The sequence below is a fragment of the Musa acuminata genome, chromosome BXJ3-7 (genome assembly GCF_036884655.1).
Source record: "Musa acuminata AAA Group cultivar baxijiao chromosome BXJ3-7, Cavendish_Baxijiao_AAA, whole genome shotgun sequence".
In the NCBI taxonomy this organism is placed as follows: Eukaryota; Viridiplantae; Streptophyta; class Magnoliopsida; order Zingiberales; family Musaceae; genus Musa; species Musa acuminata.
This window is the reverse complement of record NC_088355.1, coordinates 10,116,104-10,133,256: the sequence shown is the minus strand read 5'-3', so window position 1 is coordinate 10,133,256 and position 17,153 is coordinate 10,116,104. Positions and strand designations below refer to the sequence as shown.

The 17,153-nt window shown below is 37.2% G+C and overlaps 2 protein-coding genes across 3 annotated transcripts; both read right to left on the bottom strand.

Moving 5' to 3' along the window:
• Positions 1 to 531: 531 nt before the first annotated feature.
• On the bottom strand, positions 532 to 4,213 carry LOC135642215 (WRKY transcription factor 72A-like). Its single transcript, XM_065158172.1, has 5 exons — positions 4,061 to 4,213; positions 3,056 to 3,151; positions 2,394 to 2,909; positions 2,063 to 2,176; positions 532 to 1,740 (listed from the first exon to the last, which is right to left on the bottom strand). Exons 1-5 carry the CDS (start codon positions 4,145 to 4,147, stop codon positions 805 to 807), a joined length of 1,749 nt encoding a protein of 582 aa, XP_065014244.1. The 5' UTR covers positions 4,148 to 4,213; the 3' UTR covers positions 532 to 804.
• Positions 4,214 to 10,701: 6,488 nt separating this feature from the next.
• Positions 10,702 to 13,566, bottom strand: LOC135643155 (plant cysteine oxidase 2-like). 2 transcript variants are annotated; one of them, XM_065159802.1, is made up of 6 exons: positions 13,240 to 13,566; positions 12,912 to 13,159; positions 12,171 to 12,289; positions 11,917 to 12,076; positions 11,549 to 11,770; positions 10,702 to 11,043 (listed from the first exon to the last, which is right to left on the bottom strand). In XM_065159802.1, the coding sequence occupies exons 2-6, from the start codon at positions 13,144 to 13,146 to the stop codon at positions 10,925 to 10,927; spliced, it is 855 nt and encodes a 284-aa protein (XP_065015874.1). In that variant the 5' UTR covers positions 13,147 to 13,159; positions 13,240 to 13,566; the 3' UTR covers positions 10,702 to 10,924. The 2 variants fall into 2 exon arrangements, with proteins under 2 accessions (XP_065015874.1, XP_065015873.1); XM_065159801.1 differs by having other exon boundaries at positions 10,703 to 11,043; positions 11,549 to 11,773.
• Between the last annotated feature and the right edge of the window lie 3,587 nt (positions 13,567 to 17,153).

The window sequence follows — 17,153 nt, the reverse complement described above, 5'->3', positions numbered from 1 at the left end:
ATCAATTAGAGCTCTAAAAAGCAAAAGATAATCGCACGGTCTACAACTGAAGTTGAATATCGTACCATCGCCACTACCACTGTAGAACTCAATTGGGTCTGCTCAAAGAACTCAAAATCAACTCTACTCTTACAATATATTGTGACAATGTCGGAGCTATCTATATGTGTGTTAATCCGGTGTTCCACTCCTAGATGAAACATATTGCTATCGACTTCCATTTTGTGCGAGATCAAGTTATCCACTATCAACTACGAGTTTCTCATGCCCATTCAGCTGATCAGTTAGTCGACTCACTCACGAAGTTTTTCACATATAATAGCAGATAAGATTTTCTCAACTATATGAAGATATTTTTCTACTCTGTTAAGAGAAATCCTCTAATCTATTAAGGAAAATACTCCCTTATATAGGAGAGGGACATATGAATACAATCAAGCTTCTTCAAGAAAGGAAAGGCCACGAGCTCTTCCACCCATGTCATCGCCTATGTGGTAATTAAGTTATTACTTTTTCTATCAGATCCATGGTAAGTTTTGAAAACCTGGTTTCTTTGGTGGAAGTCAGGTTTTCCTCCCGGAGATTTTGAGCTCTGACGAGTAAAAGGAAACGACCTGAGACCCTCCCTTATATTACAAGGAATACATACCTCACCTACAATGCTCAAACATTTTTTTTGATGTATACGTTCTTTCTTTTATTTTTTAACCATGTTAGAAGACTGATTGTGTAAGCTAACCGCGGACCATTCAAACTTTGCAAATTATTATAAGAAGCAAATCTGAAATATATCTTAAGCATTCGCTACATGTTCTCTGTATTATGATCTCGTGGTGAGGCAGAGGCACCCTTGGTGCTGGGAAACCCCAGGGATGACTGCAGCAGGAGACTCCCTTGCTGGGTGTTCAAATTCAACCCCGGCAACCTGTTAAAGTAGCTCGACGTCGCACAACCATTCCCTTGTGGTGCCGCCGGGAAGGGAAGCGCAAGTGAATTCAAGTGCTGCTCTCCCCACTCGAGACCATGGCCAACAGCTTCCTTGCCTCCGCGAGCTTCGACATATGATGTTATGGTGGCCGCTAGTGCTGAATGGAACTTAGGATCCGACGTGATCGCCTTTGCAAGCGTGTCAGTCAACGGATGCTGGTTTGGAGGAGTGCTTGGCTTGGTGGTCTTCTGCAGATAGGATCGATAAAGATAGTCATGGGGTTGCCTGCCAAGGCTCAGAGATACTGAGCTCTTGTCATATGGCTTGGCTCCATTGTTCAAGTATTTACTGATCTCATACGTCGGCAAGCTATTAGTATCTGAGGATGAGATGTTGAATCTCGTTGACGAGTATCTTGGGGTGGTGGTGGTGAAGTTTGATGAGAAACTGTTGAATTGGTTTGCTTGGAAACTGCATGATGGTGGTACGGTGAGATCTAAAGTGATTGTGGGATGGGAAGTAATGGAAGAGATTAAAGGGTTTGGAAGGTGAAACTGCTGCGATCTGAGATTGTCTGAAACGCTGAGATTTAGGCCATGAAGGTTGCCATTAATAGAGGTGGCGAGGTTGCACATGGCGGTGGAAAACGAGCCAGGGAAACCAGGTTGCGATGCTGATGAACCAGACAACAGCATGCTGGCGGCAGCTGCGGTCGTGGAGGCCATGGCAGATGCTGAGATTGGCAGTGGATGGTTGTGAGTCCCTTCGTAGGTGGTGATCAATATCGACATATCCTCTTGACATCTTTGCACCTGAACATTTCAGAGAAATAACCGAATTAATATAGATTGCTAGATTTTGATGATGATGATGAGTAATCTTCAGTTAATATGTACGACAAATTGATGTGGAAGTCAGAGATTAGGGAGCTTAATCTTCTGTGTATACCATTTAGTATACAGAAGATGATTGTATCATGCAAACCCTAAATAAACTACTCTGGACAAGAGGTAGGAAGTAGTTTATATATGACACAATGATGTTAGTTCTTAGAATTATCTACAACCATCAGAAATAGCATATATAATGAATTTAAGGATCATCTAATGCAATCAACAAGCAGGGAAGAGATACCTGCTTCCTCACCGGGCATGCTGGTGCAACTGTGCAACGATAGTAAGCTCGAGGGCATGGATTTCCTTTTGATATTTTTTGCCCATATTTCCTCCACTGGCAACCATCATTCATCTGAAATCAAAACAAATCTGATGAGGATTTGAAGTTCTCAACATTTATGTACTACTTATGTTTGCTTACTCTTATCATATTAATATGTAATAGTTATGTTGCAAACTAATGTAATTAACATACTGTATCCACCATGAATGCGCATGCATGCATGTATGCAATGAAGATGATGATGATTCATGTTTGATGAGATGATGACATAGTTTGGAGTACAGACCGTAGTGCCATCGCATCTTGCTCTAACGGATACGCGAGCTTTCTTCACTAGGGGTTGCTGTGAAACCTCATCATCTCCATTTCTGGCACTCTTCGCTGCTTTGCTTGGTGGCCGTGGCTCCGCGCCGGTGTCTTCTTCCTTGAGCTCCTCGGAGCTGTTGTCTGAGCTCAGATTCAGCACCGGCTCTTTGAGACTGTCATCAGACCCTTCAAATTTCATGTTCAGTCCGAGCGTTAGGCATCCTCCAAACCTTTCACTGTCTTTGCCTGTAACTATTTTCATCTTGTCTTCCTTCCTTTGCCCACTTGAGCTTGTCCCAAGTCTCAATGAGATAGTTTCTTCCACTTCTTCATCATCAGCAGGTGTGTTCTTAATAGGCTTCTTAGCTTGCTCTCGTCGAACAAGATCGGAGAGAGACCGGTAATCCTCGGTAATCTGAGTTAAAATCATCTTCAATCTTTCGTTTTCTTCCCTCACCTCAACCATTTCTGCTTTAGTGGATTCAAGTCGGTGTTCCTACAAAAATTTAAACATGCTCATGAAACATATATTATGCTTATTGATTTAATCAATCATTCTTTGGATAGCCTAAAACAGGTTTTGGTAAACAAGGTTTAAGTCTAGAATAAGTGGACTAACTTCTATTGGAAGACAAATCTTACCTGAGTAAGTGAAGTTGAATCTTTGGGATTTGAAGATGATGGCCTTGCAGATGTGTCCTCCATGGCCCATTTTTCACTTGGAATCAAGGTGGAATCCTGTTAAGCAAACACATGTAGCTAAGAACCTTGAACAGGAGATAGATGTGAAGCTATTTACTTGGGTTTCTACTGTTGTGATGGCAAAGACTAATTCTTGGTTCACTCGATATACATAAAATTGTGATTAACATACTCTTGATTGGTGGAAGACGTTCTTGGTGGATAATATCTCTCTTGTTGAATGGTTCTAAATTCTATCCTCCTAAAATCGAATAAATACTAAGAACAGATCTTAGACTAACATCCTAAAACCAAGGGAAACACCATGCGGAATCATGCATATTGTGTACTATTAGCCAAATCATTAGTTATGACATAATATATCATAAGCAACTGCTAATATATTTAGATAACCATGACCTTGATGTTCTTCAAGATGGTTTATCTAGTCATCAACGAGCATAAGAAAATAATTAGTTATCTTATCAGTCGGATTCCAAACCTAAGCTCCATATGATGAGTAGAAGTTGGGAGATACTCCTTTGGAACAAAAAGAAACAGTATGAATTTCTATGATGCACACAAAAGAGATCCATCTTGATTTCTTCCTAATGTAAAATTAAACAAATACAATTATAGGTAGAATTGCTTCTCTTATCTGAGAGTTAAAAGTTGAGTTCATGTTTGTTGACATCAACATCTTCTTGGATGAGGTCAAGTGCATGACTTCGATGTATCAAAAGAACATGTTAGGGCCATGAGATCAAATGGCCCTCCCAAAAGTTACAATAGATGCCAAGATTTGAACCGTATGCTGGTCTTATACGAAAACATTCTCCAATATGTAGCATCCATAAATTAGATGAGAGGCAGAAAGTGGAAGAAGCACTTCTACACAATTCCTAGAACTTTGCAGTACTGAATTCAAGCATCAAAGTGCCAGAAACAGATAAGAGGAAGCCAAACCTCTCTGATTTGGCCGCCATGGTCGTCGTGAAAACACCCTACTTTTCTCTCCTCCTCAACATCAGGCTTCTCGACCACCACCTCCATCGCGACAAACAAAGGTCTCCTCCTCCTCTTCCTATGGCACGTACAGTATTGTGATCCGTCTTCTAAATTGCCATCGTCCTTGAACTCCCCCTAATATATATATATATATATATATATATAAAGGGAAGCCTCCAGCTTTGACTTGTTTAAAGAAAACCAAATCTGAGCGCTTATCTCTACCAGGCAAAAAGTATGTAAAATGTCAACATGGCCTTAAGGTCGCTGACATAAGCCGTAAAGAAAGCCGAGGAGATTCAACGTGTGAGACATGTTGTCACTTGGAGCGCTTCCAGCCGCGGTCTTCGGACCCCTTTGAACTTTCGTTCTTCCACCACCTTGACCTAATCCGCTCCTGGTTTCCCACCTCTCACCGTTCCCATATTCCGCAGGCATTAGATTAACCGCGGGCTAGGATTTATGGAGTCTCATTATTTACCTACGACAAGGTCACAAGTCAACGCCAAGAGGTGACTTTTACGAAGTTGTGCAAAGTTTCTCTTGCACATACAGACGACTTTGCGAGGCTGCCATTATCTCTGTTCTCTTTGTCCCAAGGATATTGTAGTTTCTGAATTCCTCATGCTGCCGTATATCTTATAAATCTAATATATGCATGCGCATATGATATCCTTGTTTGATCATTTGTTATTATTTTTAGTCATTATTAGACGACTCAATCTGAATTCAGCTCTTAGATGACGTATATAGTAGATTTTTTCTATAAAAAATAAATGACGAAGACGAAATTCGAGTTCAGAACCATATGACATAACTTTATAAGAAAAATGAAAATATACTATGCTTAATATTGGTTAACTTCAATATTTATTTGGAAAAATTATAAAATATAATGAACAAATTATTATCGAACGAGCTGGCTACTTGTTTTAGAGTAAATTGTCTCGAGATATATCACAAGGTGTTGAAACACTGGCGTTGAATTTTCTTTTCTGAACCTTAGCATAATCCTGGTTAGGTAATGGCGTCTCCTTCAAGCTTCAAACACATGTCATCTCTTGCAGATCATGCTTCATCTTTTCTTGGATGGTTTCAGTTGAATAAGTAAAGAAGAAAACAAGAAGAAGTTTTCCGGTGATCTCATGATACCGACCGGTTCCCCTTTTTTTAAAGATGAATAGATGTGCGTAAAACGTAGAGCCATTAGTCAATGCGCGCATTCCAAGGGTCAAAGCTCCTCTCTATTTTTGATGAAGTTGACAAAGGAAGCAGAAAATGGAAGGAGCCACTGAGTCCGCGTAGACCTCCTCCTCCATGATCTGTCCTTATATGAACTTATTCTACCATGTGAGCCGAGCTTAGAATAGTTTCTTCAAACCGGCCTGGTGATGTTTACACTCAAAAGAAAAAAAATAGACTATAATATTATATAATATTAATATTTATTGAAAGGTATTGATTAGTACGTCAATCTTTGTTAAAGAATAACAAAAGGAAAAGAAAATGCTGTCGCCATATTAAAGTAGTTCAATGCTTTGATCAGACCTCCATATAGGCTTTTTAAGATGAAGCTGGACTGACCCTTATTTTAAGCTTTGATCAGGACTTCAAGTAAGATTTGCTCCCTAGCGTCCTCGACAATGGAATTGAAGAACACCAAGGGAACTGCAAATTCCTACCTCTGACATTACATCAACTTGCTACTGATAAAAGAGCTATCACCATCGTGGCAGTTCATTAAGACCACTTGCAGGAAGTTCCACTGGCACTAATTGTTTATCCAAGAAGGGCAATCTTGGTGATTCAATCATCATCACTTAAGCCAAAAATCTTTCGCTTACCCTCGTGCTCCGTCCATTAAGCTTCACAAGAATTCTTTCTTCGTCGGAGGGCGAAGAAGGAGAAAGCACAGCCACCAAAGTTCCTGGTGAAAATAGTTTGATACTGTTTATGGAACTAATTAATCGATATTAGACAACATATCAAGCTATATTGACGTATATATAAGCTCAGTGTCGGCAACATGGACACTGAATGAAGGGTGTATTCTCCTTGCGTTCTTAGAACATATCTGCTCCTCTGACAAACCAAGACAAAGGTGTAATTCGGTACACCAAACTTTTTGCGGCAACGCAAAGTTGACCAGCAAATCTTTAGATTTAGGCATCAGTCTAACCTACTTCCTGCAAGAATGGCTGCTATATCCACTATTTTGCAGAATTAATTAGCTGTCAGTAGTTGAAATTAATAAGAGATATCAAAATGTCAATGGAGGTTGCGTGTGATGGCTAGTCATCTGCCAGGCTCCTCCTGGCCTGATGAACATGTATGTCCATTGTCACTTACCTTCAACGCAGGAAAACACAAACTGCAATTGGCCTTGTTGATGGATGGGACGAGATGTGGCTTAAAGGTCAGATAACCTACCATCTAAAGCCACATGATGCTAAAACAGATAGCACATAATACGTACGTAAGTACATATTTGACACTGATCCACAACCATGTAAAAGTGGCAGGAATCCCTTTATAAGCAAAAGAACTTGTAGATATGTAGTATGTGAAGCAAAAATTAATGATATGTTTGTACTCCAGTAGTTGTCGCCTCCAATGGTTCAGAAAACAGTCATCATAGTGGAGCAAAGTAGTCCAGTCATCTGGTATTCCCTCAAAAGAAAATTAGACAATGTCCATTATGCATGCTACCTTTTATCTTTAGTATATATCCGATGTTAAAAGCTTGAGGATAGTTTGGTCGGTTGCCACGTAATTAATGTAATTTGGAGTAGCATCTTTGAAGTGTTAATGTAAAATATTGACAATTTTCTGGGGATTACATTGGTTGTGGGAGGGATATATCATGATTACATAATATGATAATGGACTTGATTATCTGAGTTACACTCAGATGGAATTACTTTTGATCCTCCTTTTGGTGTTACTAAATTTAGTTCTAGATCAGTGACCAAGTTGCATCTTTTGACTCTCCCAACAAACATTGAATACAAGAGGAAAGGATTGGTAATAATGGTTTCTTTGGTTTAGAAAAGAGACCCCCCAACTGGACTAGGATCATACCTTTGTGCTGCAGGGGCCTAAAAAGAAGCTATTATTTTTTCAAACAAAGAGAACTATATATTAACTTAATAATCTATTATTAGAGAAGTCACCCGTGACATCAAAGGGCAACAAAAAAAAAAAAAAAAAAATCTAGCCACAAATAATTGTTTTTATTTTTTAATATATAACACTCGACTAAAACCTGAGATATATCAATTGTATAATAATACGTTAATCATTTCGGATATGATACAATATTTTCGTATTCAATCTCTCAAAATTTAGGATAACTATCTTATAACTGCTAGATCATGATTGAGGTGGTTATTGAAATTATCCTGTAATCACTAAATCATGATAACTATCTAGATAGATAACTATGAATCAAATCTCAATACTCCCCCTTGATTCATAGTTGCATACACCAATTTACGACATAAAATAAACATGCTTTCGAATGGGAAGCGATTTGGTAAGGATATCCGCAACTTGTTTATCCGTTCCGCAATGCTTTATTGTTATGGCTCCACTTACCTAAAGTACTCTTTCGATCATCTAAAATTACTACACAATCACTATTAGTGAAACCAAATAATTTACATTTAAATTTTGTTTTGAACACCCATTTTAATCTAATCGCTTTCTTTTCTTTCGGTAGATCCATTAACTCCCAAGTTTCATTCTTCTCAATTGACTTGATTTCCTCCTTCGTTGCTTTTCTCTATTCCTCTTTTTTTAAGAGCTTCCTCAAAAGTCGTTGGATCTGAAATAAATAAAGCAAATGTTGAGTTATAAATTTCTGTCAGTGATCTGAAATTTCTTGGAGGGGTTTCATCTGAAGAATCCGAATTTGAACTGCTATTGGGTGAGGTTGACGATGAACTTATTGGAGCAGGATTTGTCACTTGATTCTACAGAGTGTCTAATTCTGTTGGAATCTACATTTGTGTTTCACCTTTATTGGTCTCCCAATTTCAACTTGCTCTTTCATCAAACATAACATTTATGCTAATAATAACTTTGTCACTAACATGGTTATATAATCGATATGTTTTTTATTATAAAGAATAACCAATTAAAATGTATTTTTCAGATTTTTCATCAAGCTTGTGATGATTTTGAGAATTCACCAAAGCATAAGCAATACAACAAAAAATTCTTACATGCCTAACACTTGGTTTCATACCATACCAAGCCTCAAAAGGAGTTCAATTCATAACAGTTTTTATTGGTGAAATATTCAACCAATAAACCGCTGTTGCAACTACTTCCGCTCAAAACTGATTTAGAAGATGTTTTCCTTTAAGCAAACTTCTTGCCATTTCAACGACAGTTTGATTCTTACGTTCAGCTACACCATTTTGCTCCGGTGTATATGGTGCTGTCAATTCTCTATGAATATCATTTTCTTTACAAAAAGAATTAAACTCATTAGATAAAAATTCATCGCCTCTATCTGTCCGAAGTGTCTTTATATATCCACCACTTTGCCTTTCTACAAGTGCCTTAAACTTTCGAAAATTATCAAACGTTTCAGATTTCAATTTCAAAAAATATACCCAACTCATGCGACTATAATCATCCGTAAACAATAGAAAATATTGACTTCCACCAAATGATTTTGTATTCATAGGTCCACATAAATCAGTATGAATTAATTCAAGACAATTAGATGTTTTCCATGCTTTTCCAATAGAAAATGGTTGTTTACTTTGTTTGTCATAAATACATCCTTCACATACATCAAGTGTATTAATCTTGGGCAATCCGAAAATTATTCCTTTTTAACTTAACAACCTTAAACCTTTATTGTTAAAGTGTCCATATATTAAATGCTATAAACTAAACTTATTCTTTTGAGTTGTGATAAGTGCATGCCTTTCAATATTTGACACATCAAGTGGAAACATCTTGTTTTGTGTCATGCAAACATTTCCTATAATCAAACTAGATTTTTTATCTCTAATAGTGCATGAACCATTATCAAATATTCTGAATATCTATCATCTACTAATTGTCTAACACTCAATAAGTTATGTGATAAAGTAGGAACAAAGAAAACATTATCAAGGTATTTTACCTTCCTTTGATTTGTCTTCACCTCAATTGTTCCTTTCTTTTCCACTTGGATTTGCTTATTATCTCCAAGTCTAACATTCAATATGATTTGAGATATTATAAACTTGTGAATGAGTCATAAACAACTTACTATTTTCTTCAATTTTTCTCCACATAGCTTACTTGCTTTTCTCTTTTCCAACAATCTGCCTTCATATGACCAAACTTTTTACAATAGTGACATTGAATTATACTTTTGTAATTTTTTTGATCATAACTTGATTGCCCTTGTTCTTCATACCCATCAAAGTGTCTCTTCCTCTTCCATTTCCTCTATCATGAAATGTTTTTTCTTCACTTTTTTCAAGTAACCTGTTCAACCTTACTTGCAAGAAACCCATTAGTTCATCAAATGAATAAGTAGATAAATCTTTTGAATCCTCAATTGCGGCAACAACATGATCATATTTCGGAGTTAAACTTCTCGAAACTTTTGCAACAATTATATGATCAGAAAAATATTCACTATAAGATTTCATTTGACTAATAATTTCAGTCACTCGAGATAAAAAATCTTGCACTGATTCATTGCTTTTCATGAACAAAATTTCAAACTCATGACGGAGGGTTTGAAGTTTTACCGTAATCACCCAACCCTGAAATTCATTTTGAAGTATCAACCAAGCTTGCTTTGAGGTTGTCGCTGCTGCAATTCTTGAGAAGATTCATGTATAGCTTGTTGAATGAAGAACAATGCCTTTGAGTCCTTTCTATTCTCCCACAGCCTGATTTTGTCATCTGGATCCGCATATCCATTCTCTATTAAATTCCAAAGATCTTGAGACTTGAATAGAGTCTTCATCTTGATACTCCAAAATTCATAACTTTTGCCCGAGAAAATGGGGATAAGAGGTTGAGACATGGAATTGCCATTGGAAGCCATAATGCCCAGTTCAGATTGAAACTAGGCTCTGATACCACAAATGTTGGGGATGGAGGAGCAAGAAAAAAAACAGAATACTACGATACAAGTAAAAGAAGCCTTTCGATTGAGGTATTAAAAAAACAGGAGGATTGATAAAAACAATACCAAATACACATAGACTTTCTATCCACCCTATAACTACTAGATCATGAGGTAGTTATTGAAACCACCTTTTAACGACTAGATCATGATTGAGATGGTTATTGAAATTATCCTGTAACCACTAAATCATGATAACTATCTAGATAGATAACTATGAATCAAATCTCAACTACCTAGGTCTTTCTCATCTGACTGCTATACCAGCAAACGCAAGGAAAAACAAGACCAATCGGGCAAGCAACGCTATGAAATCATCATGTGACTTCCAAATCCACCATGTAGAGTTAGCAGCAATCGAAGTGTGCATGACTTCCAAATCCACCAACATCTTCACCTTCTTTTCTTCAACTATAGCCGCTAAAATAAAATCACCATGACAGGCAGAATTAATGGAGCAGCAGCATCAAAATTCTACTGTTTTCTCAACATCAAATTCATTGAAACAAACGGAAATGGAATGTTTTATACTGGTACAATAGCGGACTTGATACGTGCTCGACAATTCTTTCTTTGAGCACACCTCCCAACTCTTTCTCTCTGCGTTTGGATTCTGTGTTTACACATTATAGCATCGTTCTTTCCGACAGCAAGAATGCAACATCATCAAAACTAAATCATTGGTCCATAATTTTTGGACCACTATAATTTGCCCCAACTACGATGAACTCATCAGGTTTCTTTCTCTCTTCAAGCCAAGCATACTCCCCATCATCGGTTAGTAACTCTGCATCACCTGTAATACAGCATTTTAGTGATCATGCTAAACTCACGGGCATTACGCACAGCAAGGCTCGAAATTGCACAGACATGATGAACAATATAAGATCTCATAAAAGCAAATGAGTAGGTGACAGTGGCACCAAATGTTGGACCCTATCAATCGACTCCAGAGCTTTTCATAATATCCGGTGTTGACATTCCATGTACTATCCCAGAATGACAAATGGGTTTGCCGGACAGGAGGACATGAATTCTTCTTGATCCAAGAACGAACATTTCAAGGACGTTTCTTCTAGATAATAATAGTAATCACCACACCACCAGAGTCTCAAAGTAGTGGTCGGTTCCCTCTACTCGACCAAGAGTTTGTAGATATGAATCGTTGCAGAGATGGTGCCAAAGTATTCCACCAAGGCAATTTTTTCTTGGTGGGTGTCTCTCAGACGTCAAAACACGAACGTGCCAAATCGATCAAATGAAAGTTTGCGCAGTTGACATGCATGTATTAATAATCGTACCACAAAAGCTAGCGTATGGGGAATCGTTGTAGTAGGTGCAGTCCCTTCCTTCTTCGGGATTGGAATAAGGCGGCCCCAGCACATCCAGCACCGCACAAGATGTTCTCGCAGTGAAACAGTGCAGGTTACCTCCATCCTGTGGAAAAAGCACAGAGGTCCTACAAGGCGCAGTGTAGGTGCCATCAGTCTTTACCTTTGCCAATCGCAAACCTGGGGGTTGAACTGCTAAAAACGCAAACACAAGAAGGCCAATCACCAAGATGTACGTGTGAAGTTGAAGAACCAGTCTACAGCTGGTGATGTGGAAGAGGCAGTAAGGAGATTGGGATAGACCAAAACTAAGTCATTATCAGAAAGCTGGAACTAACAGTGCAAGGGATCGACAATCTCAGCGGAGTCCTGAGGTAGATTAACCCAGTCATAGGATTTGACGTGTAAAGATCCAAAAAGAAGCTTGCTGAATACCGTCATGCCTGGGTGGTTGTGCAATGGAATCACACCCGAGGGAGGCAAGCAGAAGATGCAAATCTGCACGGGTGTATAAAGCAAACAAGGAAACAGTCGAAGCATATATAGATATGCGCGTATATCGAAGTAATACCATCGAGATAATACTGCATACCGAGAATTTATCACACTTGTAAATGTGTAAGTATGTAATCGGCGGCCTCCCTTCGGATGCACCATGTCGAAAATATGGCATTTTTGGTGTAAGACCAACATCTGAGGCATCCACGTTGTCTGTAAGTAAGAAAATAATTGCAGCAGTCAGAAGAAGTTCTACTAGTACATATCATATTTGGTTGGAAAGAATTAAGACAAACATAAACAGTTGTGTTGTACATGCTCTCAGCAACCTTACAAATACATCGAAAATCTCTCTATTATATAAGCATTTTCATTTCTTCAATAAATATTTTTTATTTCTTCAATAAAACTTAACAAGATTGTTGATCTCCGTTGATATGGCAGACTGTGGCGGACTATAACTCACTGTTCAGATTGCTTCTTGATAGTTGGGTGCATAGCGTTAAACACATTTCACATGATACAAATCTAACCAAATCACGTGTTCAACATTTCAAGCAAGGTTCGGAATTATGAGCCCACATGAAGCTTGCACTTTAATACTATATAAGAAAGAGGCATTGCAATATGATCAAATTGTAAGGCTTGAAGGAAAAAAATACCACTGAAACGTCAGGTCGCCTGTCAAAGAAAGCATTTGTTGCCACATGTTTAATCGAATGGTATCATACGACAGCATAACCTAAATGCCTAGAACTAGCAATATATGTAAGTAGCAAACATAGTACTCTCGCATATAAATGCAACAAGCAATAAGTGTAGACGAACAACACACCCAAAATGGAGCGAAGGCGATCGACATCCTCCGGCGAGGGAACTATCCCGGGCCCTCCATTGGCGAAGACCTCCTTGCACGTCTCGAACAGCCTCTGCACGGCTGACGGCCTCGGCCCAAGCTTCTTCCGCTTCCTTCCGCTCTTCTTCGACGACTGCTGCCTCTTCTCGGATGCTGAATTGCTGGCCGACACCTCTGACGCCGTCTGCTCCGCCAACTTTTCCCCAACCTTCATCAAGCAATTAGCACTGTAACAGAAGGAGAAGACCAGTCCACAAACACCTTCACCACATGAAATCAGAAACCACACATACCCCGTAGAGCTTACCTCACCAATAGTGGAGAAAACGATGAGGTCTTCGGAGTCGTCGATGCCAAAAGAATGTCGAAGAGACGAATGAACTCGGATACTGGTGCAGGGGAGCGGTGCTAATTCTATCGCCAGAGAGAGGAAAGCAAGAGGTTGGAGAGGCAGGAAGAGATTGTTTCCATCGTGTGAAACATAGTCAGCTTGATATTTATATGACAAGACTAATTGGCTGCTGAGTGCAATATCACAATCTCGATTCTTTGTGGATGGGTTCTCCTCCTAAAGAAGAGGGGATCGCTTGTGGGATGTGAACGTGAATGTGGATGTGGAATAAGGGAGAGGGTGACGAGAGAGAGAGAGAGAGAGAGAAGGGGTCATTTGGAGTTGGTTGTTTGGAATGGAAACCACGGGCCAAGCAAGGGAGGAAATCTAGTTTCCTGTGTGCTCCATTCAAACAGCCTTTGGAAATGGTATTCATGTCTTGCCCCTTCGTCACCTCCTACTTGCAGTTTCCTCCCTTAGCTATCTATCTCATGCTGCAAAGGCCGCGGTGTCTACTAATAAATCAACAATGTGGACCTTTGAGTATTTAATTAAGTAATATATGACTGGTTAAAGCTTAAGGTCATATGATGCCTCAAGAATTTGTTCCCCGTTTATATGTATTTTTAGTTGGGGTTATGGTAAGCATGGTCGAGGCCAACCATATGAGAACCACACGACTCAACAAAGTAGTAGTGAAGCGCTTATACAACCGTCATAGGATGTTGGTGCAAACAGATATGATCATTCATTATGTCTATCATTGAAGTATTAATTGCGATGTCTATGCACACACCAAAAACAAAAGTATCAACTGCAGTATGTGAACTACACGGAACTGATCATTTTTTTCTTCTAAATATTCTTAAATATTCGAGATTGATTTGGAGCTATAGGTGCATTAATTTCGAATCATTAGAGTAAAAAGTAATGAATGGACAGTCTGGTAATGGACAATTCATCACTGAAGTAAATTTGGATCCTTAATTTGTCTTAGTATGGTGCAAATTTTAACCTAATTTGGACTCAGAATGGTGCACTACTGTAGCACCATTATTCTTTGATCCTTCGATTTTTTCGGAATTCCCGCCAAGAAAAAGACTTGTAGATACATGCCAACATCTTGCGGGCCCCAAACATATGGACAAAGATCGTAGACGAGGACTGGAATCGTACCAGGGAGAGCTTCCTTATAATAGGAGATTAAGAACAGTGATATTGAACAAATCACTCCAAACACAGGAATCTCTTATCCTGTAGTCACCTCTCTGAGCATTTCTAAAATGATGCGGATAAACGTCAAAAATTCTGACTAACAGCAAAAAATGAGTGTTCTCTTGGCATAGAACTGCAACCAGGAAGGAGGTCATAGCTAACCTCGACAAGCTGGAAGATGCCCTGAGACCCTAGGACATGGATTTCTGATCACAAAGGAGATCCTTTTGGGGATCTGAATGTTTTCCTAGGATCAGATACATGGCAATATATCTAGAAAGATATCCCTGTGTGAGCTTTTATTTGTTGACATCATCTTACCTATATCTCTCCCTGTGATCATCTGGATCATGCTTCGAGGTTACACTCATCCGTATCAATATCGGTAGGAGGAGGAGTCTTCGCTACAGTAATGTATATTGAGAGCTGAAGCTCCCAAGGTTTCACGGGTCCCCTTCTCTAACCTGCTGACGAAACAAACGGAGATGATGGCTACTTGTTTAATTTGCTTGGCCGATCGAGGCGGCGCTTGTCGGCCACCAATCTTTATCACATTGGTGTTTGTTTACGTGACGTTGCCGCTTTATGTTTTGTTTGACGAAACAAACTCAAGAAGCTATGAAAGCTACACAGGAATGCACGCTTTCTTACTCCGATCCGCATGGCAACTGTTCATGACTTGCATGGAATATTGAAGTATTAAGATTTAAAATATTTTTTATCTTTAAATAAATCGATTACATAAAGTTTAAAGATAAATGTCTATTAATTAAAATTATTTTTTCTATATTAATTAAGATTGTTGGTTGATTGAAGCCTAAAAGTAGTTTAAGATTATGTAAGTATTTTTTTGAAAATTTTAATATAGTTTTATTTTTTTTACTTTATCTTAGTTTCTTATCTGTTTGATTTTATATTAGGCTAGGAGTACCTTATTATTACTATTTGAGAAAAGATTACACTTTCGATATCAGAGCCATAAGGGTAATAATTTATATTTTAAAATCTTATTAATGAAGAAAATAATATTTTTTTACTATGAGTTACAATAATCAAGTTGGTGGGTTTGATGTTAAACTTTTTAATCAGTTTAACTATAAGACCAGAAAAAAATATTTGGAATCCTATCTCATAGAAGATCTATGAGACATGGTTAGTGGTAATATAATATCAATACCAAATGCTCTAGAGGAGACACCGTGAAGACATTAAAGATATTAAGGACATTAAATGTAAAAGTTAAATTTGTGTTAAAAAGATTTATTTCCAATGATCTCTTTAAATATATTATTGGTTGTAACTCAGTCGAGGTTTTGATCAGTCTTGATGCATTGCTCAACAAAAATAATATGGCTCAATAAATACTATCTAAGATGGTATCTTAATTTCTTATTATTTTTTAAGGATTAAAAATTTATGTTTAGGGATATTACTCTTATATCCAAATGAGTCTATATATGATGCATTAATGAAATATTATATTATTCATGATCTTCAAAAATAATAGATTCCTTATTCCTTATGTTACATCTATTCAAGGATTAGTTCAACAATCATCCTTAGTAAAATTAAAAATTCTTTTTACTTCTCAGGAATCTTAATTCGTTAAATGATGGAGATTTCTACTTTAAGATGAGATGAAAATATCCTTTTTACAAATAAGAAAAAAATTAATGATAAAAATAAAAAGAAAAAAAGATTATGCTCATAGCAAGCCAGACTCTTTTTCGAATAATGGTATAAATCAAAAGAAAATAAAGTGTTACAGGTGTGGCAAATTAGGCTATAACAAGAAAATTTATCATGTTAAGATTTAATGAGGAAATATTACAAATAAAGAAGATTGTTCCAATGCTAATGATAAAAATTAGGACATATATTTAATGGTTAAAATTATTAAGTTCATGGCATCCATCAACTTAAAACATAACTAGATAGTTGATTCAAAATGTAGTAATAATCTCCTTGGTGATGATATCAAATTCATCAATTTTCATCAATATGAAGGTAATGATATAATTATCATGATAGGTAATATTGTTCACTAAATGGAGAAGGAAGACACTATCATAATTTCAAATAAAGATAATAATTTTATTACATTGAACAATGGTGCAATGTGCACCATGGGGAAAGAATTTTATATTTTGTCAATATCTAACTCTTATGTTGATATGATAAATACAAATGATAGTGCATCAATCGAGCATGCTATACTTGACCATATAAATTTTCTCAAATTAAGTATTACGATATCTAATCAATAGTCTTCTCAATCTTACTACTTTAATAAAGTTTGTGAAAGTTGTTAATATGGCAAAAAACACAAGCAATCTTTTAATATTTTTTTCAATATGTAAATTTTTCTTCAAGCTTATTCATAATGATCTAATGGATCTTAGTCAAAATATATTTTATTTAGGTTCTAATTATATGTTTAATTTTATTGATGATTTTACAAAGTTCACTTACGTCTACTTTGTGAAAAAAAATTTAGAAGTTTTTTAAAATTTTAAAAGTTCAAGTTAACAGTTGAAAGCATTCTTGAAAGAAAATTAAAAGGTTATACACCAATAATTATGGGGAGTTCACTTTTGATAAAATTTTCTTCTTTTGCAAAGTGCACGATATCAAATTGAAACTCATATATATATATATGTAAACATATCACAATA

Excerpts from the sequence above, each read along its gene's own strand:
- LOC135642215 (XM_065158172.1), bottom strand. The coding sequence starts at position 4,147 with ATGGAGGTGGTGGTCGAGAAGCCTGATGTTGAGGAGGAGAGAAAAGTA. Across the intron at positions 3,152-4,060 it reads ATGGCGGCCAAATCAGAGAG|GATTCCACCTTGATTCCAAG; the intron begins GTTTGGCTTCCT and ends TTTGCTTAACAG. Across the intron at positions 2,910-3,055 it reads ATTCAACTTCACTTACTCAG|GAACACCGACTTGAATCCAC; the intron begins GTAAGATTTGTC and ends AAATTTTTGTAG.
- LOC135643155 (XM_065159801.1), bottom strand. The coding sequence starts at position 13,146 with ATGAAGGTTGGGGAAAAGTTGGCGGAGCAGACGGCGTCAGAGGTGTCG. Across the intron at positions 12,077-12,170 it reads ACAAGTGTGATAAATTCTCG|ATTTGCATCTTCTGCTTGCC; the intron begins GTATGCAGTATT and ends ACACCCGTGCAG. Across the intron at positions 11,774-11,916 it reads GATTGTCGATCCCTTGCACT|CAGTTCAACCCCCAGGTTTG; the intron begins GTTAGTTCCAGC and ends TTGCGTTTTTAG.